General features: G+C 42.5%; 1 protein-coding gene across 2 annotated transcripts in view; it reads right to left on the bottom strand.

Annotated features, from left to right (window-relative positions):
- The window catches only part of LOC311128709 (protein HID1-like), a 31,396-nt gene extending 5,809 nt beyond the window's left edge, over positions 1–25,587 (bottom strand). Inside the window, exons 1-7 of one of the 2 annotated variants that reach the window (XM_084160946.1) lie at positions 25,485–25,587; positions 21,338–21,487; positions 18,053–18,214; positions 7,241–7,360; positions 1,254–1,360; positions 627–743; positions 309–534 (exon numbers count right to left, since the gene is read on the bottom strand). In XM_084160946.1, coding sequence (XP_084017072.1) covers positions 309–534; positions 627–743; positions 1,254–1,360; positions 7,241–7,360; positions 18,053–18,214; positions 21,338–21,487; positions 25,485–25,550 — 948 coding nt within the window. In that variant the 5' untranslated portion in view covers positions 25,551–25,587. The remainder of the gene's footprint in view (positions 1–308; positions 535–626; positions 744–1,253; positions 1,361–7,240; positions 7,361–18,052; positions 18,215–21,337; positions 21,488–25,484) is intronic. The other variant, XM_084160947.1, reaches the window with a different exon arrangement.
- Between the last annotated feature and the right edge of the window lie 895 nt (positions 25,588–26,482).

The following is a 26,482-nucleotide window of genomic DNA, read 5'->3' as shown; positions in this document are numbered from 1 at the left end:
ACCAACAATTCCACGTGGCCAAAGGCAAGCTGGAGCTACCACCATGTTGTTTATTCCTGTCCAGATCTCTCAGAGGTAAGGCAGGGGTGTCAAACTCATTCCATAGAGGGCCTAGTGTCTGCTGGTTTTTGGTATTTCCTTTCAATGAAGACCTAGACAACCAGGTGAGGGGAGTTCCTTACTAATTAGGGACCTTAATTCATCAATCAAGTACAAGGGAGGAGCGAAAACCTGCAGACACTCAGCCCTCCTTGGAATGAGTTTGATATCTGTGGGGTAAGGGATTTGAGATTCAGGGTCTCTTTTACCTCCTGGTCTTCCATGGCAGAGGCGGAGAGGGAGTCTGAGTGGTCCAGGTTGTGTTGGGCTGCCCCAGTCTCGTGCTCCAGAGTCACTATGAGGATCTGGACAGCATGCTCCACCAGCACCTCTCGGTAGTCAGAGAACATCAGGTGGTTGTAGGGGATACCGTACCCCACTGGGTCATAGGCGCACACCACGTTGAGGAGAGACGTGAAGAGAGGCAGGGCATGTCTGGGACGGGGAGGAAGAGGTTAGGATTAGTGTAACACACGCACACGCTTTAAACTAAATCATCAGTCATAAAGTGTGTGTGTGTGTGTTACCGGTTGTCTGTAGAGCTGAAGAAGGTAACCCAGGGGTTGAGGATGTTGTTCTCAGCAGAGGGGGGCAGGTACATGGCGTCAGAGAAACAGGTCAGTAGCAGCTTCAGCAGCTCCGTCCTGACCAAGACAGTGGAGAGAAAGATGGAAAAATCTTCTAAATCCCAAATCAACCCCTAGCCCCTACCCTCTAGGCCAGAGAGGAAGGCAACTAGATTCAGCCACGGGCCAATTTTTTTATCCCAGCGAACGGTCAGGTTTCGGAAAACAATTATAATAATTTGTACACTGCAAATTTACCACAAGTAAGCCCAAAAAGAGATTGTATTTGAACAATCATTTCATACCTTGATTACATTGAGACATGATGACGTGTATTGTTATTTGTGGGAATACTTGGGAACAGATTTTCTGAATCCATTTTACAAACTAAAACCCAACTGCTCTAGGCACTTGTTTAGATCTGAGAGGGTTGGATATGTGTAAGCAATATAGTGGGAGTTCCATCTTGCCCCCTGATAAGCGAAGTGGAATTGTCGCTGTATTGATTATATCTATCCAATCCTACACAAGTAGATCTAGGAATTCAGGGATGCCCTCTCTCCATCCTTCCTGGTGCAGCGGTCTCACCTGTTGAGGTCGTGGATGTAGTTGAGAGGGGGTGACTGAGCGAACCCCACCCCTGCCTCCCAGATGTACTCACAGCTGTCTATCGACTGCATGTCCTCCTCTGTGTCCTTGGAAAAAGGAGAACACTGATGTGACCTTCAAACCTAATCTAGTAGTATTTATTTTTATGAAATCCTACAAAATTCTAATAAATGTTGTTACACTCTAATGTAGCACAATTATTGTTTGGTTTACTAGAAAACATGATTCATTGCACAATGTGTCATGTAAATAATTAATGAATGTCAAATGGGATGTCAGTTACTCACTATTGCCACCCTACAGTGCAGTGATCACAGAGGACATGGTGGATGGTGCTTTATTCATATCAGCAGAGGGATGGGGGTGCTGGACTGTGAGAGATAAATCATGAACTGAATGCATAGGGGCTTGTCGGTAATGAGTGGGTGACTGGCAAGATGAAGCATGGCACTACAGTAGCAGTCAACTGAGACAAATAGCCTGATCGACAGGGGGAAGCATGGTCATGTGCACGAGGCAGCGTGACTGTGGCTGCTTCCCAAATGGCACCCTAACCCTTATATCAGGGATGGGCAACTGGCGTCCCTTTTGTAGGGGGGTGGGGGGGACTCAGTCGGGGTTGAGAGTTAGAATACACAAGGTGCAATTTCAAAATGTGGTTGTGCATCAGCAGTTTTTATTTTGTTATGTCAGTCACTGCCAAGTCACTCAATTAGCCAATGTCAGTTAGAAAATTGGTAAGTTAGTCTAGCGGCCAGCTATCTAAACTTGTATTAATCATGGTCAAACTATTGACCGGGGGCAACAACTGATTTTGTTATTCACTCTCATTCAATATCATAGTAAAAACTGCTAATATTTCTCTCCGCCCCATAGCAAAATTAGTAAAATTGCATGAAATTAGTTATAGAATTGCTAAATATTATCTCCGTTCCATGTCAAAATGTATAGAATTGCAGCAAACTTGCATTAAAACTGCAACATTTTCTCAACGCCCCACGGCAAAATCTGTAGAATTGCAGGAAATTAACTCTAAAACTTCTCTCCACTGTCAAGAGGGGGGCCGCTAAAATGTTTTGCTCGCAAGGTGGGGGGGGTTTGGGGCCCAACAAAATGTAGCTTATGGCCCCCCAAAAGGATAGGGCTGGCTCTGACTGCATGTGTTGGTACAGATGTGGGTACGCAGACCGGCCCCTCATGATGAGTTCCGATTTTTGGTGGCCCCCACCCCCATCAAAGTTGCCCATCCCTGCTTTACATAGATTACTACTCCTGACCAGGGCCTATAGGGCTTTGGTCAAAAGTAGTGCACTATATAGGGAATGGGGTGCCATTTGGGACACAGTCTTTGTTCACACTTCCTTCCACCTTGTGATTTTACAAGTGGCCTGAGCTGAGCACTCATCTGACTACCCACCTTCTGTCAAACACCTCTGCAGAGGGAAATAACTGTGGCAGCCATTTTAACTGCCTAGAAGGTGTGTCAGCAGCAGCCCCATTTTTTATCTTCATGGATTACTATATTAAGTTCAGCTGTGTAGGAACTCTGTCATGATATTATTCACTCTAGTAAATAGTTGACTCTAACCTTGGAAGTGATAGATACGTGTGTGTGTGTCTGTGCGTGCGTGCGTGTTAGCAGTCATTCAGCCTTAACTGCCTGTGTGTGACTGCCTTGATCCTTGAAGAGATAGGGACAAACAGAACACACACAGCCCCTGGCTGTTCTCCATCTCCACCCTGATCCACACAACTCTGCTGTCCATTTTTCTCACACCATCAAGTGCTCCACTGAGTGTGACATTTCCGTATGCGCGCGCATGTGTTGAGTAGCTGTGAGTGAGTGGTCAACTGGAGGATCGGGAGGGTGAAGGGTGACCATTTTATTTTCACGGCCCTGTCAAACACCATTGGGCCCTGTGTGGCCGGCAACAACACCATAGAGGTGTTTACACAGTGGATAAGGAGTGTCTACCACCCTACTCCTCAGCCCAGTTGACAAACATGGCCCAGGGTCACACCTCACCTCACACTGAGGACTGGAGTCACTCATTAACCCTGGAGCCTAGTCTGCACAGGGGAGCTAACAGAGCTAAAGGAGCTAACAGGTACATTACACACAGCATGGAACCCCAAAAGGGGTCTAATAGGACATTCTGTTCTCTTATGGACCAATCTTAACTTGAGATTCATGTGAAAGTCTGCATAATCTCGTTTCTGTGCGCAGATCTTGAGTTACAATTTTCCTCCAGAAAATGAAATACACATTGTACATTAAACAACAGTTGGACGGACCCTATAGCTTTCTTAGACTCAATAACTCTGAAGAAATTATCAGCTGACCAAAAATAAATCACTAAAAACTGAGATCACCCAAGAATAAATATTAGATACTGTTAAAACATTTGTTTTATTATTATGTTTTAGTAATTTAGCAGACGTTCTTATCCAGAGCGACTTACAGGAGCAATTAGGGTTAAGTGCCTGGCTCAAGAGCACATCAACATATTTTTCACCTAGGCGGCTCGGGGATTAGAACCAGCGACCTTTCGATTACTGGCACAACGCTCTTAACCACTCAGCTACCTGCCGCCCTAGCACGGAGAAAAGCACCAGGAATGAATGGCTTTCCCATAGAATTCTATTCAACATTTTGGGACAAAGTAGCCCCCCTATTTACACAAATGACAACACACATGTCACTCAATTCAGTACTTCCTAGTTTCATGTATCAAACAGTTATTTCAGTTATATTAAAACCAGGAAAATCTGGAGAGTCTCTTCCTCATTATAGACCCAAGTTGAAATAAATAATAACAAAGCTTATAAGCAATAGAATGGCAAAAGTCTTACCAGACTTGATAAATATCAATCAAACAGGCTTTAATAAAAACAGACACTGACAAACAAATACAAGAAAATGTTTCAGTTTTATACAATATGCAAAATAACAAGCTATAGATTTATCAATAATGGCTGTTGATGTGGAAAATACATTCATATAAATGTCCTAAAGCTAAAATATACACAACTAATACTGTACATTATCTGATGAAATTGCTTTAGAAAGGGGCGCAAGACAGGGATGTCCCCTCTCCCCCCCTCCTGTTTGCACTGGCAACTCAATATATATATACACAGTGGGGGAAAAAAGTATTTAGTCATAGGTACACGTCAACTATGACAGACAAATTTATTTTAAAAAATCCAGAAAATCACATTGTAGGATTTTTTATGAATTTATTTGCAAATTATGGTGGAAAATAAGTATTTGGTCACCTACAAACAAGCAAGATTTCTGGCTCTCACAGACCTGTAACTTCTTCTTTAAGAGGCTCCTCTGTCCTCCACTCGTTACCTGTATTAATGGCACCTGTTTGAACTTGTTATCAGTATAAAAGACACCTGTCCACAACCTCAAACAGTCACACTCCAAACTCCACTATGGCCAAGACCAAAGAGCTGTCAAAGGACACCAGAAACAAAATTGTAGACCTGCACCAGGCTGGGAAGACTGAATCTGCAATAGGTAAGCAGCTTGGTTTGAAGAAATCAACTGTGGGAGCAATTATTAGGAAATGGAAGACATACAAGACCACTGATAATCTCCCTCGATCTGGGGCTCCACGCAAGATCTCACCCTGTGGGGTCAAAATGATCACAAGAACGGTGAGCAAAAATCCCAGAACCACACGGGGGGACCTAGTGAATGACCTGCAGAGAGCTGGGACCAAAGTAACAAAGCCTACCATCAGTAACACACTACGCCGCCAGTGACTCAAATCCTGCAGTGCCAGACGTGTCCCCCTGCTTAAGCCAGTACATGTCCAGGCCCGTCTGAAGTTTGCTAGAGTGCATTTGGATGATCCAGAAGAGGATTGGGAGAATGTCATATGGTCAGATGAAACCAAAATAGAACTTTTTGGTAAAAACTCAACTCGTCATGTTTGGAGGACAAAGAATGCTGAGTTGCATCCAAAGAACACCATACCTACTGTGAAGCATGGGGGTGGAAACATCATGCTTTGGGGCTGTTTTTCTGCAAAGGGACCAGGACGACTGATCCGTGTAAAGGAAAGAATGAATGGGGCCATGTATCGTGAGATTTTGAGTGAAAACCTCCTTCCATCAGCAAGGGCATTGAAGATGAAACGTGGCTGGGTCTTTCAGCATGACAATGATCCCAAACACAACGCCCGGGCAACGAAGGAGTGGCTTCGTAAGAAGCATTTCAAGGTCCTGGAGTGGCCTAGCCAGTCTCCAGATCTCAACCCCATAGAAAATCTTTGGAGGGAGTTGAAAGTCTGTGTTGCCCAGCGACAGCCCCAAAACATCACTGCTCTAGAGGAGATCTGCATGGAGGAATGGGCCAAAATACCAGCAACAGTGTGTGAAAACCTTGTGAAGACTTACAGAAAACGTTTGACCTGTGTCATTGCCAACAAAGGGTATATAACAAAGTATTGAGAAACGTTTGTTATTGACTAAATACTTATTTTCCACCATAATTTGCAAATAAATTCATTAAAAATCCTACAATGTGATTTTCTGGAGAGAAAAAAATCTAATTTTGTCTGTCATAGTTGACGTGTACCTGTGATGAAAATTACTGGCCTCTCTCATCTTTTTAAGTGGGAGAACTTGCACAATTGGTGGCTGACTAAATACTTTTTTCCCCCACTGTATATACACACAAATACCTTTATACCATTACTCAACAATATGAAAGCAGATCTAATTAAATGAAACAATCGTCCCATAAATCTTACAGGTAGAATAAACCTATTCAGAAATGGCATGGCTCTCACCGTTTTTGTATTTATTTTCAGTAATATCAATTACTCCACCGAAGACACTCATTTTTTAAAAAGTATTCTCGGTCATAACATACTTTATATGGGCAAATAAAATTCATAGAATAAAAAGGAAAGTTTTACATCTTCCTAAATCTGAGGGTGGTTTTAACCTTCCAGACTTGGAATTGTATCAACTCGCTACCCAAGGCTTTTACTTAATACATTTAGTTAAATGCACTAGAGGAACAATGGGTACAATTGAAGATGCGCATGCTCATCCCCAAAATATTTTTTTTCTCTATTTTCAAAGGATAAAGCTAAGAACATGAATAACTTCATAGTTAAGAACACTATAACAATATGGAAGAAAATTAAACGTATTCTACAAGAACCAATATCACTCCCTAAAAACACAACCTTGGATAGCTTTTCAGAATTCACAGATAAATTGGTGTACATGGAAAACTAAAGGCAAAAAAACTGTAAATTACTTGGAAATAGGAAATATATTTACTTCAATGACAGCTTTAAAAAGCAATTTTTGACCAATGTAGACAAAATTCACATTCTACAGCACAACGGCAGAGTCATGTCTGAAGTGTAAAACTAATATTGACTCAATAATCCATGCCTTCTGGGAATGTTATAAAGTCCAAAAGTTATGGGCGGAGTTCGAAAGTTGGCTGTCTGAACTATTACAATGTAAATTAACTTTTAATCCGTCTGTCTGCATATTTCAAGACATGGCATATGAGGGTGCAGTGAGATACCCGATGGGTTGGACAATACTTTTCTCGTCAATCATCTTTAAAAAATTTATACTTAACTGGAAATCGACCAATCCTCCGTTGTTAATGCAATGGAAAGGTTAAATGCTTTATTATCTAGATGTTTAAAGTGTGTGGGCAACGGAGAGAAACAAAATGGTGCAGTTTGAGGCCATGTGGCAGAAAGTGATGCGGGCGCTGAAGATGGGGGTGTGAGCTGGTGGGTCTGGGCAGGGTGATGTTGATGTTTGTATGATGTTGTCATTTGTTTTGTATTGTTTATAAAATATCAAATAAAATATTAAAATATAAAAATGGTCAAGTAGTTTAGGTTTTTCCTCTCATGAAAGGAACACTGGTCAACACTAATTTTCTCATAGCGTTTCTGGACGAGGTTACTCACCTGGCCGGCTCTCTTGTGGCTCTGGACGGTGAAGTCTGGACAGAAGAGCAGGTCAGATACAGCCAGGAGGAGAGACTCAGCCAGGGGCCTTGCTCCATCATTATCATCACCTTCATCCTGCTGGGACACAATAATAATAATCATCATCGTCATAATCATCAACATCCTGCTGAGAGACAGACCTCAGCATCATCAGGCTCATCCTAGGACACAATCCTCCTCATCATCATCATCACCTTCATCTTTCTAGGAGACAGACAAAGAGTTTTGGCCACAGGAAAGAACATGTCTTTTAGATACTAATAGTGCATGTACACAGTGCATTCGGAAAGTATTCAGACCCTTTGACTTTTTCCACATTTTGTTACATTACAGCCTTGTAGGCCGTCATTGTAAAAAAAAAATGTTTTTTCACCCCCTCATCAATCTACACACAATGCCCCCTAATGACAAAGCAAAAACAGATTCAGACATTTTTTACAAATGTATAAAAAAAAAAATGAAATATCACATTTACATAAGTATTCAGACCCTTTACTCAGTACTTTCTTGAAGCACCTTTGGCAGTGATTACAGCCTCAAGTCCTCTTGGGTATGACACTACATGCTTGGCACACCTGTATTTGGGGAGTTTCTCCCATTCTTCTCTGCAGATCATCTCAAGCTCTGTCAGGTTGGATGGGGAGTGTCGCTGCACAGCTATTTTCAGGTCTCACCAGAGATGTTCGATCGGGTTCAAGGCCGGGCTCTGGCTGGGCCACTCAAGGACATTCAGAGACTTGTCCAGAAGCCCCTCCTGCGTTGTCTTGGCTGTGTGCTTAGGGTCGTTGTCCTGTTGAAAGGTGAACCATCGCCCCAGTCTGAGATTCTGAGCACTCTGGAGCAGGTTTTCATCAAGGATCTCTCTGTACATTGCTCCGTTCATCTTTCCCTCGATCCTGACTAGTCTCCCAGTCCCTGCCGCTGAAAACATCCCCACAGCATGATGCTGTCACCACCATGCTTCACCGTAGGGATGGTGCCAGGTTTCCTCCAGACGTGATGCTTGGCGTTCAGGCCAAAGAGTTCAATCTTGGTTTCATCAGACCAGAGAATCTTGCTTCTCATGGTCTGAGAGTCCTTTAGGTGCCTTTTTGCAAACTCCAAGCGGGCTGTCATGTGCCTTTTACTGAGGTGTGGCTTCCGTCTGGCCACTCTACCATAAAGGCCTGATTGGTGGAGTGATGCAGAGATGGTTGTCCTTCTGGAAGGTTCTACCATCTCCACAAAGGAACTCTGAAGCTCTGTCAGAGTGACCATCGGGTTCTTGGTCACCTCCCTGACCAAGGCCCTTCTCCCTAGATTGCTCAGTTTGGCCGGGCGGCCAGCTCTAGGAAGAGTCTTGGTGGTTCCAAACTTCTTCCATTTAAGAATGATGAAGGCCACTGTGTTCTTGGGGACCTTCAATGATGCAGACATTTTTTGGTACCCTTCCCCAGATCTGTGCTTCGACACAATCCTGTCTCGGCGCTCTACCGACAATTCCTTCGACCTCATGGCTTGATTTTTGCTCTGACATGCACTGTCAACTGTGGGACCTTATATAGACTGGTGTGTGTTTTTCCAAATCATGTCCAATCAATTGAATTTACCACAGGTGGACTCCAATCAAGTTGTAGAAACATCAAGGATGATCAATGGAAACAGGATGGACCTGAGCTCAATTTTCAAGTCTCATAGCAAAGGGTCTGAATACTTATGTAAATAAGATAGTTCTGTTTTTTATATTGCAAACAATTCTAAAAACCTGTTTTCGCTTTGTCATTATGGGGTATTGTGTGTAGATTGATGAGGGAAAACAATAATATAATCCATTTCAGAATAAGGCTGTAACATAACAAAATGTGGAAAAAGGGAAGGGGTCTGAATACTTTCCGAATGCACTGTATATTATTTAGTATAAAATGGGTTAAGTAGAACTGCATTAAGGATTATCAATAACGAATGTGACAAAAAAAATATAAAACTCAATTGTATTTCCAGACAATAGTACCCTTTCCAAATACGTAGCAGTCATTCAGGCCACTTTCGCCTTAACTGCCTGACTGTGTGTGACTGCCTGGGTCCTTGAAGCGATAGGGACAAACATAGTACCCCAACCAGTTCAGTGTGTAGTAGAGAATGCCTCTTCACCGATTAGCACAACCGTTCCGCATTCACACCGACTCCCATAATAGTTTGGCATTCACCCATCCAGCCTCTCACTTTAATTAAAAGGTTATCCAATCCCTCCCCAATTCAACCACTGGCCAGGAGGGAGGGATGGGGGAGGGAGACACAATATGAGTAGTGATCAGGCAGAATGAGCTGCTCTACAGGCCAGGTAACAGGAGACCCAGCTGGTCCAACAATTAGCAGACATAGAGGGAGAAGGAAATCCCCTACTCAAAGAGCTCTCTCTGCCTGGGACAGTGACCTGACTCAACACCAGGTCTGTGTTCATTAGGGGGAAAAACCCCAGAAGAAAATGGACTGAAACAGGGAGGTACTACCTGATCTTGTCTAATAAGAAACGTACATTTTCATTTTGCTATGGTGTGTCCAAATGAACACAACCCAGCTTGGGCTAATCTTGCAACGCTGGCTGGTCAGAACTTTGAAAACCTGAATAAACGCAGTTCCCTCCAGTTCCCAACAGACAGCACAGCAGCGGCTGCAGTAGTGGGGGACAGTCAGTATGAGAGAGGGGCGCTCACTCACAGATTCAAGAAGAAAATCTGTTCCATACGAAGCTGAAAAGGGTTATGAAAAATCAAACCAGAGGCTCGGGAAGAATGGTCCTCCTCTGTCTGTCTGTCTATTCTCCAACCCACAGTGCATGTTTCGTGCTAAATAAACAGCATCCTTTTCACCATAAGACAAACCTATTCTATCCAATGATCTGTAACAAGTAGGGGAGAGTGGGGTAAGTTGAGCCAAAGGGTTAGTTGAGCCTTCCCTTGTTTCTAGGAAACCATACACAAAATGAATCACTTGACCAAATATTTAGGATGAGGACATCACTTCATGGAGTCTGTGAAGGAAAAACCACATGGAAAAAGTGGTAAGCAAGTTAGGTAAAAAATTTTTTAAAAAAAGATTTTCACAAAGTCCAATGATTTTATTGTGTTATAGGTCTCATGATGCTTGAAACCAAAGTAGATCATTTAAAGATTGTTTTGTACATCAGTTGGGGTCTCTATAAGCTACAATACAAGGTCCTAAACATAGCATGAAAGTGCATCCTTATAGCTGTGTTTATTTTTTTATTTTTTTTATTTTTTTTTCACCTTTATTTAACCAGGTAAACCAGTTGAGAACAAGTTCTCATTTACAACTGTGACCTGGCCAAGATAAAGAAAATCAGTGCGATAAAAACAACAACACAGAGTTACATATGGGGTAAACAAAACATAAAGTCAAAAATACAACAGAAAATATATATACAGTGTGTGTGAATGTAGTAAGTTATGGAGGTAAGGCAATAAATAGGCCATAGTGCAAAATAGTTACAATTTCGTATTAACACTGGAATGATAGATGTGCAAAAGATGATGTGCAAATAGAGATACTGGGGTGCAAATTAGCAAAATAAATAACAATATGGGGATGAGGTAGTTGGGTGGGCTAATTTCAGAATGGCTGTGTACAGGTGCATTGATCGGTAAGCTGCTCTGACAACTGTGTGTGCTAATATAGACCAAATGTTTACCTTGGGGTAAGTTGAGCCAATGGCCACCATACAAATGATGATTACATTTTCTGTCAGTTTTATGCATAGTATTTTTGCAATGTGTCATGCATCTGAACTCAAGATTTGTATTGTTACAGAGCAGACATCATCATACACCGTGTAATTAAACATAAAACAAGCAGGGTTCTAGCCCCCCTTGAGGTTCTTGAGAAAGCAGCCAAGGAAGTGAGAGAAGGAAAGAAGTCCATTTGAGCAGCAGCAAGGGGCTGACAAAATAGACAATGACACTGAAGAGGTACAGTACATTGACAAAAAAGACCTGTGTGAAAGAGAGGCTATGCTAGAGTAGCAGAGGCACATAAGGTCTTATCTGATGACATGGTGCCTGAGCTTGCTAAACATATCAAGAATCTCGCAGACTAGTTTCATGGGCTTAGTAGACTCAAATTCAGAGAACTTGCCTACAAATTGGAACATCAAAACAACATCTCTTTTCCAGACAACTGGTCAAGAAATGGAAAGGTAAGTGATATTGAGCAGAGAGCTCAACAGTGCACTCGGAAAGTATTCATAACCCTTCCCTTTTTCTCACGTTACAACCTTATTCTAAAATTGACTAAATGAAACACAATTCTCATCAATCTACACACAATACCCCATAATGACAAAGTGAAAACTAGTTTTTAGAATGTTTTGCAAATTTACAAAAAATAAAAAATAAAATGAAAAACGTATTTACATTCAGTACCAGTCAAAAGTTTGGACACACCTACTCATTCAAGGGTTTCTCTTTATTTTTACTATTTTCTACATTGTAGAATAATAGCGAAGACATAAAACTATGAAAAAACACATATGGAATCATGTAGTAACCAAAAAAGTGTTAAACAAATCAATATATATTATATATTTGATGTATATATATCTAATTTTGTACGTTTGGCCACTGACAAAGAAATGATCAGTCTATACTTTTAATGGTAGGTTTATTTGAACAGTGAGAGACAGAATTACAATAAAAACAATCCTGAAAAACGCATGTCAAAAATGTTATAAATTGATTTGCATTTTAATGAGGGAAATAAGTATTTGACCCCCTCTCAATCAGAAAGATTTCTGGCTCCCAGGTGTATTTTATACAGGTAACGAGCTGAGATTAGGAGCACACTCTTAAAGGGAGTGCTCCTAATCTCAGTTTGTTACCTGTATAAAAGACACCTGTCCACAGAAGCAATCAATCAATCAGATTCCAAACTCTCCACCATGGCCAAGACCAAAGAGCTCTCCAAGGATGTCAGGGACAAGATTGTAGACCTACACAAGGCTGGAATGGGCTACAAAACCATCGCCAAGCAGCATGGTGAGAAGGTGACAACAGTTGGTGCGATTATTCGCAAATGGAAGAAACACAAAATAACGGTCAATCTCCCTCGGCCTGAGGCTCCATGCAAGATCTCACCTCGTGGAGTTGCAATGATCATGAGAACGGTGAGGAATCAGCCCAGAACTACACGGGAGGATCTTGTCAATGATCTCAAGGCAGCTGGTACCATAGTAACCAAGAAAACAATTGGTAACACACTACGCCGTGAAGGACTGAAATCCTGCAGCGCCCGCAAGGTCCCCCTGCTCAAGAAAGCACATATACATGCCTGTCTGAAGTTTGCCAATGAACATCTGAATGATTCAGAGGAGAACTGGGTGAAAGTGTTGTGGTCAGATGAGACCAAAATCGAGCTCTTTGGCATCAACTCAACTCGCCATGTTTGGAGGAGGAGGAATGCTGCCTATGACCCCAAGAACACCATCCCCACCGTCAAACATGGAGGTGGAAACATTATGCTTTGGGGGTGTTTTTCTGCTAAGGGGACAGGACAACTTCACTGAATCAAAGGGACGATGGACGGGGCCATGTACCGTCAAATCTTGGGTGAGAACCTCCTTCCCTCAGCCAGGGCATTGAAAATGGGTCGTGGATGGGTATTCCAGCATAACAATGACCCAAAACACACGGCCAAGGCAACAAAGGAGTGGCTCAAGAAGAAGCACATTAAGGTCCTGGAGTGGCCTAGCCAGTCTCTAGACCTTAATCCCATAGAAAGTCTGTGGAGGGAGCTGAAGGTTCGAGTTGCCAAACGTCAGCCTCGAAACCTTAATGACTTGGAGAAGATCTGCAAAGAGGAGTGGGACAAAATCCCTCCTGAGATGTGTGCAAACCTGGTGGCCAACTACAAGAAACATCTGACCTCTGTGATTGCCAACAAGGGTTTTGCCACCAAGCACTATGTCATGTTTTGCAGAGGGGTCAAATACTTATTTCCCTCATTAAAATGCAAATAAATGTATAACATTTTTGACATGCGTTTTTCAGGATTTTATTGTTGTTATTCTGTCTCTCACTGTTCAAATTAACCTACCATTAAAATTATAGACTGATCATGTCTTTGTCAGTGGGCAAACGTACAAAATCAGCAGGGGATCAAATACTTTTTCCCCCTCACTGTAACCACCCTTTCCCTTGATGACAGCTTTGCACACTCTTGGCATTCTCTCAACCAGTTTCACCTGGAATGCTTTTCCAACAGTCTTAAAGGAGTTCCCACATATGCTTAGCACTTGTTGGCTGCTTTTCCTTCACTCTGCGGTCCGACTCATCCCAAACCATCTCAATTCAAATCAAATCAAATTTTATTGGCCACATGCGCCGAATACAACAGGTGCAGACATTACAGTGAAATGCTTACTTACAGCCCTTAACCAACAGTGCATTTATTTTTTATAAAAAAGTAAAATAAAACAACAAAAAAAAGTGTTGAGAAAAAAAGAGCAGAAGTAAAATAAAATAACAGTAGGGAGGCTATATATACAGGGGGGTACCGGTGCAGAGTCAATGTGCGGGGGCACCGGCTAGTTGAGGTAGTTGAAGTAATATGTACATAAATATGTACATAAATTGGGTTGAGGTCGGGGGATTGTGGAGGCCAGGTCATCTGAAGCAGCACTCCATCGCTCTCATTCTTGGTCAAATAGCCCTTACACAGCCTGGAGGTGTGTTGGGTCATTGTCCTGTTGAAAAACAAATTATAGTCCCACTAAGCCCAAACCAGATGGGATGGCGTATCGCTGCAGAATGCTGTGGTAGCCATGCTGGTTAAGTGTGCCTTGAATTCTTAATAAATCACAGACAGTGTCAACAGCAAAGCACCCCCACACCATAACACCTTGGCTTTTTGGGAACTACACATGCGGAGATCATCCGTTCACCCACACCACGTCTCACAAAGACACAGCGTTTGGAACCCAAAATCTCCAATTTGGACAGGTCTCTTCTTCTTATTGGTGTCCTTTTGTAGTGGTTTCTTTGCAGCAATTCAAACACGAAGGCCTGATTCACACAGTCCCCTCTGAACAGTTGATGTTGAGATGTATCTGTGACTTGAACTCTGTAAAGTATTTATTTGGGCTGCAATTTCTGAGGCTGGTAACTCTAATGAACATATCCTCTGCAGCAGAGGTAACTCTGGGTCTTCCATTCCTGTGGTGGTCCTCGTGAGAGCAAGTTTCATCGTAGTTCTTGAAATGTTCCCTATTGACTGACCTTCATGTCGTAAAGTAATGAAGGACTGTCGTTTCTCTTTGCTTATTTGAGCTGTTCTTGCCATAATATGGACTTGGTCTTTTACCAAATAGGGCTATCTTCTGTATACCCCCTACCTTGTCACGACACAACTGATTGGCTCAAACGCATTAAGAAGGAAAGAAATTCCACAAATGAACTTTTAAGAAGGCACACCTGTTAATTGAAATTAATTCCAGGTGACTACCTCATGAAGCTGGTTGAGAGAATGCCAAGCATGTGCAAAGCTGTCATCAAGGCAAAGGGTGGCTATTTGAAGAATCTCAAATATAAAATATATTTGATATGTTTAACACTTCTTTGGTTACTACATGATTCCATGTGTTATTTCATAGTTTTAATGTCTTCACTATTATTCTACAATGTAAAAAATAATAAAAAATAAAGAAAGACCCTTGAATGAGTAGGTGTGTCCAAACGTTTGACTGGTAGTGTAAGTATTCAGACCCTTTGCTATGAGACTCAAATTTGAGCTCAGGTGCATCCTGTTTCTATTGATCATCCTTGAGATGTTTTTACAACTTGATTGGAGTCCACCTGTGGTATATTCAATTGATTGGAGATTATTTGGAAAAACACACACCAGTCTATATAAGGTCCCACAGTTGACAGTGCATGTCAGAGTAAAAACCAAGACATGAGGTCGAAGGAATTGGCCGTAGAGCTTCGAGGCAGGATTGTGTCGAGGCACAGATCTGGGGAAGGATACCAACAAATATCTACAGCATTTAAGGTCCCCAAGAACACAGTGGCCTCCATCATTCTTAAATGGAAGAAGTTTGGAACCACCAAGACTCTTCCTAGAGCTGGCCGCCCGGCCAAACTGAGCAATCGGGGGAGAAGAACCTTGGTCAGGGAGGTGACCAAGAACCCGATGGTCACTCTGACAGAGCTCCAGAGTTCCTCTGTGGAGATGGGAGAACCTTCCAGAAGGACAACCATCTATCTCTGCAGCACTCCACCAATCAGGCCTTTATGGTAGAGTGGCCATATGGAAGCCACTCTTAGGTAAAAGGCACATGACAGCCCGCTTGGAGTTTGCCAAAAGGTACCTAAAGACCGTCAAACCATGAGAAACAAGATTCTCTGGTCTGATGAAACCAAGATTGAACTCTTTGGCCTAAATGCCAAGCGTCATGTCTGGAGGAAACCTGGCACCATCCCTACGGTGAAGCATGGTGGTGGCAGCATCATTCTGTGGGGATGTTTTTCAGCAGCAGGGACTGGGAGACTAGTCAGGATCGAGGGAAAGACGAACAGAGCAAAGTACAGAGAGATCCTTGATGAAAACCTGCTCCAGAGCACTCAGGACCTCAGACTGGGGCAATGGTTCACCTTCCAACAGGACTACAACCCTAAGCACACAGCAAAGACAACGCAGGAGTGGCTTCGGGACAAGTCTCTGAATGTCCTTGAGTGGCCCAGCCAGAGCACGGACTTGAACCCGATCTAACATCTCTGGAGAGACCTGAAAATAGCTGTGCAGCGACGCTTCCCATCCAACCGGACAGAGCTTGAGAGGATCTGCAGAGAAGAATGGGAGAAACTCCCCAAACACAGGTGTGCCAAGCTTGTAGCGTCATACCCAAGAAGACTCTATGCTGTAATCGCTGCCAAAGGTGCGAGTAAAGGGTCTGAATACTTATGTAAATGTACTATTTCAGGTTTTTTTTAAATATAAATTAGCATACATTTCTCAAAACCTGTTTTGCTTTGTCATTATGGGGTATTGTGTGTAGATTGATGAGAAAAAAATCAATGTTTTATCAATTTTAGAATAAGGCTGTAATGTAACAACATTTGGAAAAAGTCAAGGGGTCTGAATACTTTCCGAAAGCACTGTACAACACCCGTTCTGACAGTCATCTGTCAAAGGTCCCCAAAGCACACACATACCTGGGTCGCTCCTCTTTTCAGTTTGCTGCACCTAGCGACTGGAACGAGCTGCAAAAAACACTCAAACTGGAAAGATTTATCTCCATCTCTACTTTAAAAGACTCAATCATGGACACTCTTACTGACACTTGTGCTGTTATCTGTGCGTAACAATGTTTGTACCATGTTTGTGCTGCTACCATGTTGTGCTGCTGCCATGTTGTGTTGCTACCATACTGTGTTGTCATGTGTTGCTGCCATGTTGTCTTGTTGTCTTAGGTCTCTCTTTATGTAGTGTTGTCTCTCTTGTCGTGATGTGTGGCCTACATTTTTATTTTTTATCCCAGCCCCTGTACCCGCAGGAGGCCTTTTGCCTCTTGGTAGGCCATCATTGTAAATAAGAATGTGTTCTTAATTGGCTTGCCTAGTTAAATAAAGGTTCAATAAAGAAAAGAAAAGGAAAGGAAGACTACTATATTTATCTTGATTTAGTGATGCTGAACGTAATAAATGGCTGACCATACCCCACTCTCCCCTACATCTACCTACACACATAAATTAATTCATCTGATTATTTGTTCGGTCAGTGGCAGTACTGGGTAAAAGTCAGGACTATGGAGAAAGCAGTCATGAACCCACTGGTCTGATCCAATCACCTCTCTCGGTAGATACAAGGCAGGCATTATGATGTAACTTCATGGGGAGAAGAGAACATGCTGAGTCTGAGACAGGGAGTTAATTTAACGGATTACGTAACAGGCAATCTTTTCAACTCAAGCCTCCAGGATACAATCTCGACTCTCTAGACAAGGGGAAAGCGAGACTGGCATCCTTGGCAGCATGCGATAGAAAATGCATCCCTCTTAATTTCCCAAGGGGAGCCAAAAATAATAAAGGGAACAAACTTTATTTAAAATGACCCTGACCACTGATAAACCACGCAAATTGCATTATATATATATATATTTTTTTTGGGGGGGGGGGAATTTTACCCCCTTTTTCTCCCCAATTTCGTGTAATCCAATTGGTAGTTACAGTCTTGTCCCATCGCTACAACTTCCGTACGGACACGGGAGAGGCGAAGGTCGAGAGTCGTGCGTCCTCCGAAACACAACCCAACCTAGCCGCACTGCTTCTTGACACAGTGCCCACTTAACCCGGAAGCCAGCCGCACCAATGTGCCGGAGGAAACACTGTACACCTGGCGACTGAGTCAGCATGCACTGCGCTTGGCCCGCCACAGGAGTCGCTAGTGCACGATGGGACAAGGACATCCCTGCCGGCCAAACCCTCCCCTACCCTGGACGGCGCTGGGCCAATTGTGCGCCGCCCCATGGGTCTCCCGGTCGCGGCCGGCTGCGACAAAGCCTGGAATCGAACCAGGATCTCTAGTGGCACAGCTAGCACTGCGATGCAGTACCTTAGACCACTGCGCCACTCGGGAGGCCCGCAAATTGCATATATAATGAAATCACAACTTCAAAGGGCTTCATGTCCAATCGGCTAGGATAGCACAGAACATTTCAGGGACACAGCATTTTTTATCTCTATTGGATGGTGCCGTTGATGAGTAGTACAGTATTCTCACCCCAGCTCCAGGCACGATAGACCAGAAGAACCCTCTCCAGTCTGCGTCCTCAAAGATGTATGGTAGGATACGTGTGAGCAGACGGGTGCAGTTAAGGACTATCTGTCTCTCCTTCTCTGAGGGACAACCAGAGTCAGCCCCCTGGACTAGCTTCCCCACCGCCTGGTGGAGAATGGACACATGAACATGTACAGTTAGTCAAATACAACACACCCTCGCACACACTGCTTCATTTCTTGCTTATGCAAGTGTTTCGATTTGAGGTCTTATACAGTAGACCCTTGAGGCTCGACACAGTCCATCTACTGCAGTAATATGGCCTTTGACCTCTCTTAACTGGGAACAACAAACACTAGCATTCCTTTTACACCAACTGTATCCAAGGTACCCAATATAATCTGCTTAACTACAGAAAAGGATGAAACACACCATTTAAAACCCACTAGAGACATATTGGAAGCAAACCCAGGTGGAACACCTGCCCGATACTACAGTACAGCAGCACTTAACACACTCAGTATACTCCTGTTACTACAGTACAGCACCCCTTAATACACTCAGAATACACCTGTTACTACAGTACAGCACCACATAACACTCAGAATACAACTGCTACTACAGTACAGCACAACTTAACACACCTGTTACTAGGGCCGGGACAATGCAAGTATCGCGATACTCGTTAGTATTGTGGCAAGGAAACCAAACACGAAGCGGTTTTTGATTGTATTTTTTCTATTTGTTTTTTAAAATATACATACACACATGCATATAAATACATACATATATACAGTGAGGGAAAAAAGTATTTGATCCCCTGCTGATTTTGTACGTTTGCCCACTGACAAAGAAATGATCAGTCTATAATTTTAATGGTAGGTTTATTTGAACAGTGAGAGAACAGCATGTCAAAAATGTTATAAATTGATTTGCATTTTAATGAGGGAAATAAGTATTTGACCCCCTCGCAATCAGAAAGATTTCTGGCTCCCAGGTGTCTTTTAAGGGCGGCAGGTAGCTTAGTGGTTAAGAGCGTTGTGCCAGTAACCGAAAGGTCGCTGGTTCTAATCCCCAAGCCGACTAGGTGAAAAATCTGTCGATGTGCCCTTGAGCAAGGCACTTAACCCTAATTGCTCCTGTAAGTCGCTCTGGATAAGAGCGTCTGCTAAATGACCAATTATTTATTTATTTTATTTTCATACAGGTAACGAGCTGAGATTAGGAGAACACTCTTAAAGGGAGTGCTCCTAATCTCAAATTGTTACCTGTTTAAAAGACAACTGTCCACAGAAGCAATCAATCAATCAGATTCCAAACTCTCCACCATGGCCAAGACCAAAGAGCTCTCCAAGGATGTCAGGGACAAGATTGTAGACCTACACAAGGCTGGAATGGGCTACAAAACCATCGCCAAGCAGCTTGGTGAGAAGGTGACAACAGTTGGTGCGAATATTCACAAATGGAAGAAACACAAAAGACCTGTCAATCTCCCTCGGCCTGGGGCTCCATGCAAGATCTCACCTTGTGGAGTTGCAATGATCATGAGAACGGTGAGGAATCAGCCCAGAACTACACGGGAGGATCTTGTCAATGATCTCAAGGCAGCTGGGACCATAGTCACCAAGAAAACAATTGGTAACACACTACGACGTGAAGGACTGAAATCCTGCAGCGCCCGCAAGGTCCCCCTGCTCAAGAAAGCACATATACATGCCTGTCTGAAGTTTGCCAATGAACATCTGAATGATTCAGAGGAGAACTGGGTGAAAGTGTTGTGGTCAGATGAGACCAAAATCGAGCTCTTTGGCATCAACTCAACTCGCCGTGTTTGGAGGAGGAGGAATGCTGCCTATGACCCCAAGAACACCATCCCCACCGTCAAACATGGAGGTGGAAACATTATGCTTTGGGGGTGTTTTTCTGCTAAGGGGACAGGACAACTTCACCGCATCAAAGGGACGATGCACTGTCAAATCTTGGGTGAGAACCTCCTTCCCTCAGCCAGGGCATTGAAAATGGGTCGTGGATGGGTATTCCAGCATGACAATGACCCAAAACACACGGCCAAGGCAACAAAGGAGTGGCTCAAGAAGAAGCACATTAAGGTCCTGGAGTGTTCTAGCCAGTCTCCAGACCTTAATCCCATTTAAAAAATCTGTGGAGGGAGCTGAAGGTTCGAGTTGACAAACGTCAGGCTCGAAACCTTAATGACTTGGAGAAGATCTGTGTGCAAACCTGGTAGCCAACTACAAGAAACGTCTGACCTCTGTGATTGCCAACAAGGGTTTTGCCACCAAGTACTAAGTCATGTTTTGCAGAGGGGTCAAATACTTATTTCCCTCATTAAAATGCAAATCAATTTATAACATTTTTGACATGCGTTTTTCTGGATTTTGTTGTTATTCTGTCTCTCACTGTTCAAATAAACCTACCATTAAAATTATAGACTGATCATGTCTTTGTCAGTGGACAAACGTACAAAATCAGCAGGGGATCAAATACTTTTTTCCCTCACTGTATACACATATCCTTTTAAAAAATATATTTCCCTTTATTACTTTCCAACCCCACGACCCCTTCCCTAATTGGAGTAAACCAGTGAACAACAACGCTTAGGCCTCTACTTACAGCTTATACATACTATATACATTTTATGGACACAGTCAATTTTACAATAATTATATTTTGTTTGTTTTTACTCCTGAACCTCCTCTACTCTCAACCTCTCCGATCATTTTCATGATGTCCATCCGGTTTGCTTCTATATGCCATATCTTTCTAACTGTGCTCTTTCACAAAAGCTCTCAACTTATAACCTATATACTTATTATGGACACAGTATGCTTTACATTAGTTATCTTGTTGTTATTAGCTGTTGTTAGTTGTTATTAGTCCCATCCTTCAGCTCCATTCAACACCTCCCATCTCTCTTAACACCATCCATATTGGATTTCTATTTGCCATATATTTTTTAACTGTACTGTTTCACAAAAGTTCTGAACCCTTCTATTCTCATTGTTTCTACAGATTGTACATTGAAAATAAACATTTTTGCTAAAAGTATCCACAAAGTGGATTTAACTTATTTAGGACAACAGCCCTAATGCTGGAAACAAACATCATTATGTTGTCATCCAGAGTCCATTTATTTATTTTCTAAGCTATTGCACACAATATTTTACATACAGCAGGTTTTTAAAGGACCAAAGAGTTTGGTCTGCTTCGTGTTCTGATTTTTGCCATAGAAAAAATATTGCGATGCTGTATCCTAGTACCCTACCTTACCTTGTAGCAGAGGGTTGCTAGATTGGAGGGAGATTCCTCCCTGACGGCTCGTATCTCCGCCGCCGGCACCAGGGCAAACACATCCTGGACGGTCGTGGCAGTATCCGCCCAGAACTGGTCCCAGAAGGCATCATCTGTAGTCTCCACGGGCTGGGGGAGATGAGGCAACAAAAGGGATCAGATATATTCCCCATCCCAACACCCTGTCTGATGAAGGCTCTGTAGCCAAAACCTTAGTCAAATAAATCCACAGCAAGAAAAATAAATGAGAGTGCAACTTTTTCCTTCATCTGTTCCCATCATGTGAGCATGGTAACAAGAGCCTCTTCAGTCTGCACACTGCAGTCTATGCTCCTATGTAGTGGTAATGGTGACAGCGTTGCAACCACAAATTCAGGTCTTCTTATCCTTTATATTCTCCATGATGGCCAGTACCTAGCAATGCACTATGTGTCAGTCTGACGCTTTGACCCAAGCAGTGAGTCAGAGGAAATTATCTCCATTCTGCACACCATCGCACTGATAGACCCAGATGTCACTCCACTCCAGGGGCGGCCTGTTCAATAGGGCGATATGGGCGACGCACTGCCAAACGGGAAAAGGAAGGGATTTTTTTTCTAATCAATTATATCACGGCAACAGTAGTTATCAGTGTTGTAATCTATACGTCTGATCTGCCACAGTGCCACACTGCCACTAAATGTCGAATCAGGCTAAAGTCGTGCTACAAATGGCTCCCCCCCCTTTTGGGGCGATTTCAGTCAGGTTGAAAATCGCCCAGAAGTCTGTCATAGACTCCCATGTAAAATCTATTTTTTTCAAATTTCAGAGCCTTCAATACAATCTCAATGGGTGTCTGTGGGCTTGCACTTACGCGCTTTCGTCATACGTTACGTAACCATGAACGTAACTGAGAAAAGAGTGGATTGTTTGAAAGAAGTTCCTTTTTGTCGGCGAACAAATGAAGATAAATTGGCAACGAAACAATTAGGACCTCCCAGACCAAATTTAATAATTCAACAGGTTTCTACTAAAGGCGGAAAGTCCTACACCCGAGGATTTTCCAAAAATTGGTACGAACGAAAAAAGACATTGCCACTCACTCAACTGGATGACGAGGGATACAGGCTAGCTGTCCGCCGCCACAACGATGAGGTTAGTGTTGATAATCACAAGTTTACTGGAGAACCAACTGAGACCAAGTAGAGACTTTGGACAGGGTGGATATGGTGTAATAAAGGCAGTTTATTCAGAGGTAAATATATCTGGAATCGCGTTCACGGACCCGTTCGTCAAACTCTTAGGGAGCTATAAATTAAGCCCCATTACTTACCATATCAGATAAGAGAAATTGCTGCAGCTACATATATTTTACATCCTGGCCCTACATAGTTCACTATTTGCATCACTTACCAAAATATTACATGTGGTCATATATGCTTGGAAAGTGGAGATGCCATAGAACGTCAAAAAAGTAAACATTGCTGGAGACACATTGCCGTTTTGGAGAAGACATCGCGTTTGCTAGCGAAGAGATTTGTTGTGGCAAATGAACTTGGGCTGGGAATTGCCAGGAACCTCACGATAAGATATATGCATCAGCATTGCGAGTCTCATGATTCTATACGTATTGCGATTCGATACTGTGATTTTATTGCGCACCATATGTCTGTTGCAGAGGGATCAGAAAGCCATGAGAACGAGTTTTGATCAGTCATGGAAATAAAAGTGCTGAAAACAAATTGGCTCCCAATGTGAAAAGATTGAGAACAAGCTATGAAGGAACAATAATGGTGTTTTGGTGCAGGTACAGCCAACTAGCGCTAAAATATTGCGATATTGTCAATACAGTATATCGTAAAGTATCACTATGTAACTCGATTTCTTTCACCCCAATCCCTCAAATTAACGGTAAATAACTGAATTGTTTGCCCCACATTTAGCTAAGATGATTAGCTAGCCAGCTAAAATGTTTTATTTAGTTAGCAGTCGCATCTACAATAGTTTACTGTCAATAACATGTCTCCAAAAATGACGTGGTGTCTCCAATTGTGTTGACATTTTACAATTGCAATGCGCATCCATGAGTATCCACTTTCTGTAGCTCAGCTGGTAGAGCATGGTGCTTGTAACGCCAAGGTAGTGGGTTCGATCCCCGGGACCACCCATACACAAAAATGTATGCACGCATGACTGTAAGTCGCTTTGGATAAAAGCGTCTGCTAAATGGCATATTATTATTATTATTATTATTATTATCTGAAGAGAGCCCCGAAACATTGTGTGCAGACATTTTATGCAATAAATGAAGTAGGTTCAATCTAGTAGTTCTGATCTTCTGATTGGTCCTGATGAGTTGGGCGAGGTCACCTCCAGGCTACTGTCACTGTTGCATTGGCTCTGAGTCGGGTTCTCTGTCTTCAAATGTTCAGCCTAAGAGAGGGGATTTTTGTGTGTGTGTGTGTGTGTGTGTGTGTGTGTGTGTGTGTGTGTTTAACAGTGATGATGTGTGTGTGTGTGTGTGTGTTTAACAGTGATGATGTGTGTGTGTGTGTGTTTGTGTGTGTGTGTGTCCTCAGAGCAAGAACTCGTGAGTTGGAAGAACTGAGAGGCCTATGGCGTGGGTGTTGTCCTTGGCCACCTGCTGACAAGGCTGACAAGATAGGACCCTTTTGTCCATTGTTATTGGATAGGAACAGAACTTATAACCAGCTCCTGACCTAAATAGATCTTAGCACAACATTTTACTCAACATATCATATTCCATATTCACTATAACAAATATATTTACTACGACATTAGCAAGAACCGCCACATCCTCAGCCGGCTAATCCAGTGTGTGAAGTTTTGCGGAGTGTTTGAGTTAGCTTTGCGAGGCAAAGATGAAACTGAGGGCTCCACCAACCCTGGTAAGCCAACACTTTTGAGATCAGTCAATAAATGCTTCTGGTATTGACTTATATGCTGCTCCTGTCTTCATGTTGTTGCTGGACATATCTTTTTTTAAATGTGTGTAGGTCACCTAAATCATCAGAAAAATTGCCCCTCCTGAGAATTTTTTCAGGAGCCGCCACTGCTCCACTCTCAGACACACACAACCGTAGAGCCAGGCCCCATCTAAACCCAGTCCCAGTTGTCACACCACTCTACATCATGTATGTGTGCTCTCATTGATGCTGCCATTTCCCTTCTCTATTAACTCATATATTATTAATTCAGAGCCCTGCTTGGCTGTAGCCTACAGGAGGAGAGCAGATAAATATAGACATAATAAACTTAGTCATGGACTAAAAAATCACTTTTGATGGAGATTCTTCATTGAGCATTGCTTTTTAGTCCAGGACTAAACCGTACAAAGAAGAACGCATATGATGAAATTAACTTTTGTTTTGTTGTACAAACAATATATTCAGCTACCTTTATTTGCCTTGATGACAGAGTAAATGTCACCTAAACAGTGCACTTTAGACTGATGCTTATTTGACTAACTTTAATGTCTTTCAGCCCACCTTAAATCAGCCACATTGTCTGAGTGTTATGATTCATTCAACAACCATGTCATCAGAAATGTAGCTGGAAATGGTTTCTAGGCTAGCTTTTTTCAAAAAAAATTATCAAGTGACAGCCACAGAAGCACCCACGAATGTACTGTATTCATATCTGCATCTCATCATAGCTCTGTGAATAGGATACACCTTAGAATGACTGTCTGCACCTGATATGAGGCTCTTGGTGGTGTTTATTATAACTACAGAAGTATGACTACAAACATTTGATTACAAAATAGATACATTGTTGCCGATATTATGAGTCCACTATTTGATAACACAAAATTCGCAGTATTTATAACAGTACCCTACAATTAATCTAATTGTCAGTTTATAGTCAATAGCTAAATATAAATATCCTAGGACTACATTTTAATCAAAAGTTTACATTTAACCAGTAAACCCTGCTTTTGGATTGATGGTAACCATTACTGTATTTCTTCACCACCCACTCATCCATGTGTGTCAACTACAACTTGTAGGCAGGCTACCATCTGGTCCACTTGAATTGCTATTTTTATCTTGAAAAACAGAACTGTTAATAAATATTTAAATGCTGCATTGGCCTACACCAAAGAGCGTCATTATTTTTAACATACCTGTGTTTTGGTTGTTAGTTGTATCACAGCTTTTCTGAAGTTGAGTTTGGAGTCAGCGTTGCCCATTTTCTACTAAGCAGCCACCTGTCCGCTTCGTCTGAAGCGCCTGTATACTGGTCGGTCTTGCGTCGTCGTCGTCGTAGTCGTTGAGAATAATCTCCCTCATCCGTCACCTCCTCCAGCTGCCCTGAGCCGTCGCGAAGCACGGTCTGGAGGATTTGAACTATGCAGGATCCAGGCATGGCGACTTCCGGGATAAAATGTACATATTTGTTTTAGTTTACATCGTTAATGTGAATTGACAGACGCAATTCCTTGACTATTTACCTAAACACCTGATGAATCAGCTAAACTACAGCCAGCAACCTGTAACAACATGTAGGTCTACAAATGATCAATTATCAATAATTGTATCAAACAAATTAATTAAATGTGGTTTACCTTTCCCCTATAACAACACTGCACAATGTAAAGTAAATATTAGCAATACATTCTGATAGACTGATACTTCAAATACAAAATTATATTTAATATGACGCAGTCAGTAGCCTATGTTGTTGCTGGTTCGCTGTGTTTTATTCCTCATCATAATGGCTTTGGTTATTAGTAGTACAACAGTGACTCTCAGTGGCATCCACTGGTACAATTGGAATAGTCAAGAGGTGCCCATCTATTCAGAGAACTATCGACCCTGCCCTATGGCCGCGGGAAATTATTTTGTGGCGAGGGTACTGTCGACGGGTGGGGTGGGTGGGGAGTGCAGGATTCGTTTTTCCCTATCAAAGAAAATCAGGTACATCAAGCTCAAACAAGCTCTTTGCCACCGAAAATGCAACAAAAAAATCAAGTATATCTTCACCACATGTACTCAGAGCTTATCACTTTCTTGTTTTTTATTTGTTACTTTTTCTAGGTGACTTCTACCATCACAGTGACACCTCTGTCCCCTCCCTGTCTGTTAGAACCCATATTCTGCCTATGAGCAGATGGTTATGGTG

This window comes from Coregonus lavaretus (genome assembly GCF_964263955.1).
Source record: "Coregonus lavaretus genome assembly, chromosome: 1".
Taxonomy (NCBI): domain Eukaryota; kingdom Metazoa; phylum Chordata; class Actinopteri; order Salmoniformes; family Salmonidae; genus Coregonus; species Coregonus lavaretus.
Note: the sequence above shows the minus strand (reverse complement) of the source record. Positions and strands in the feature narration are given on the sequence as shown.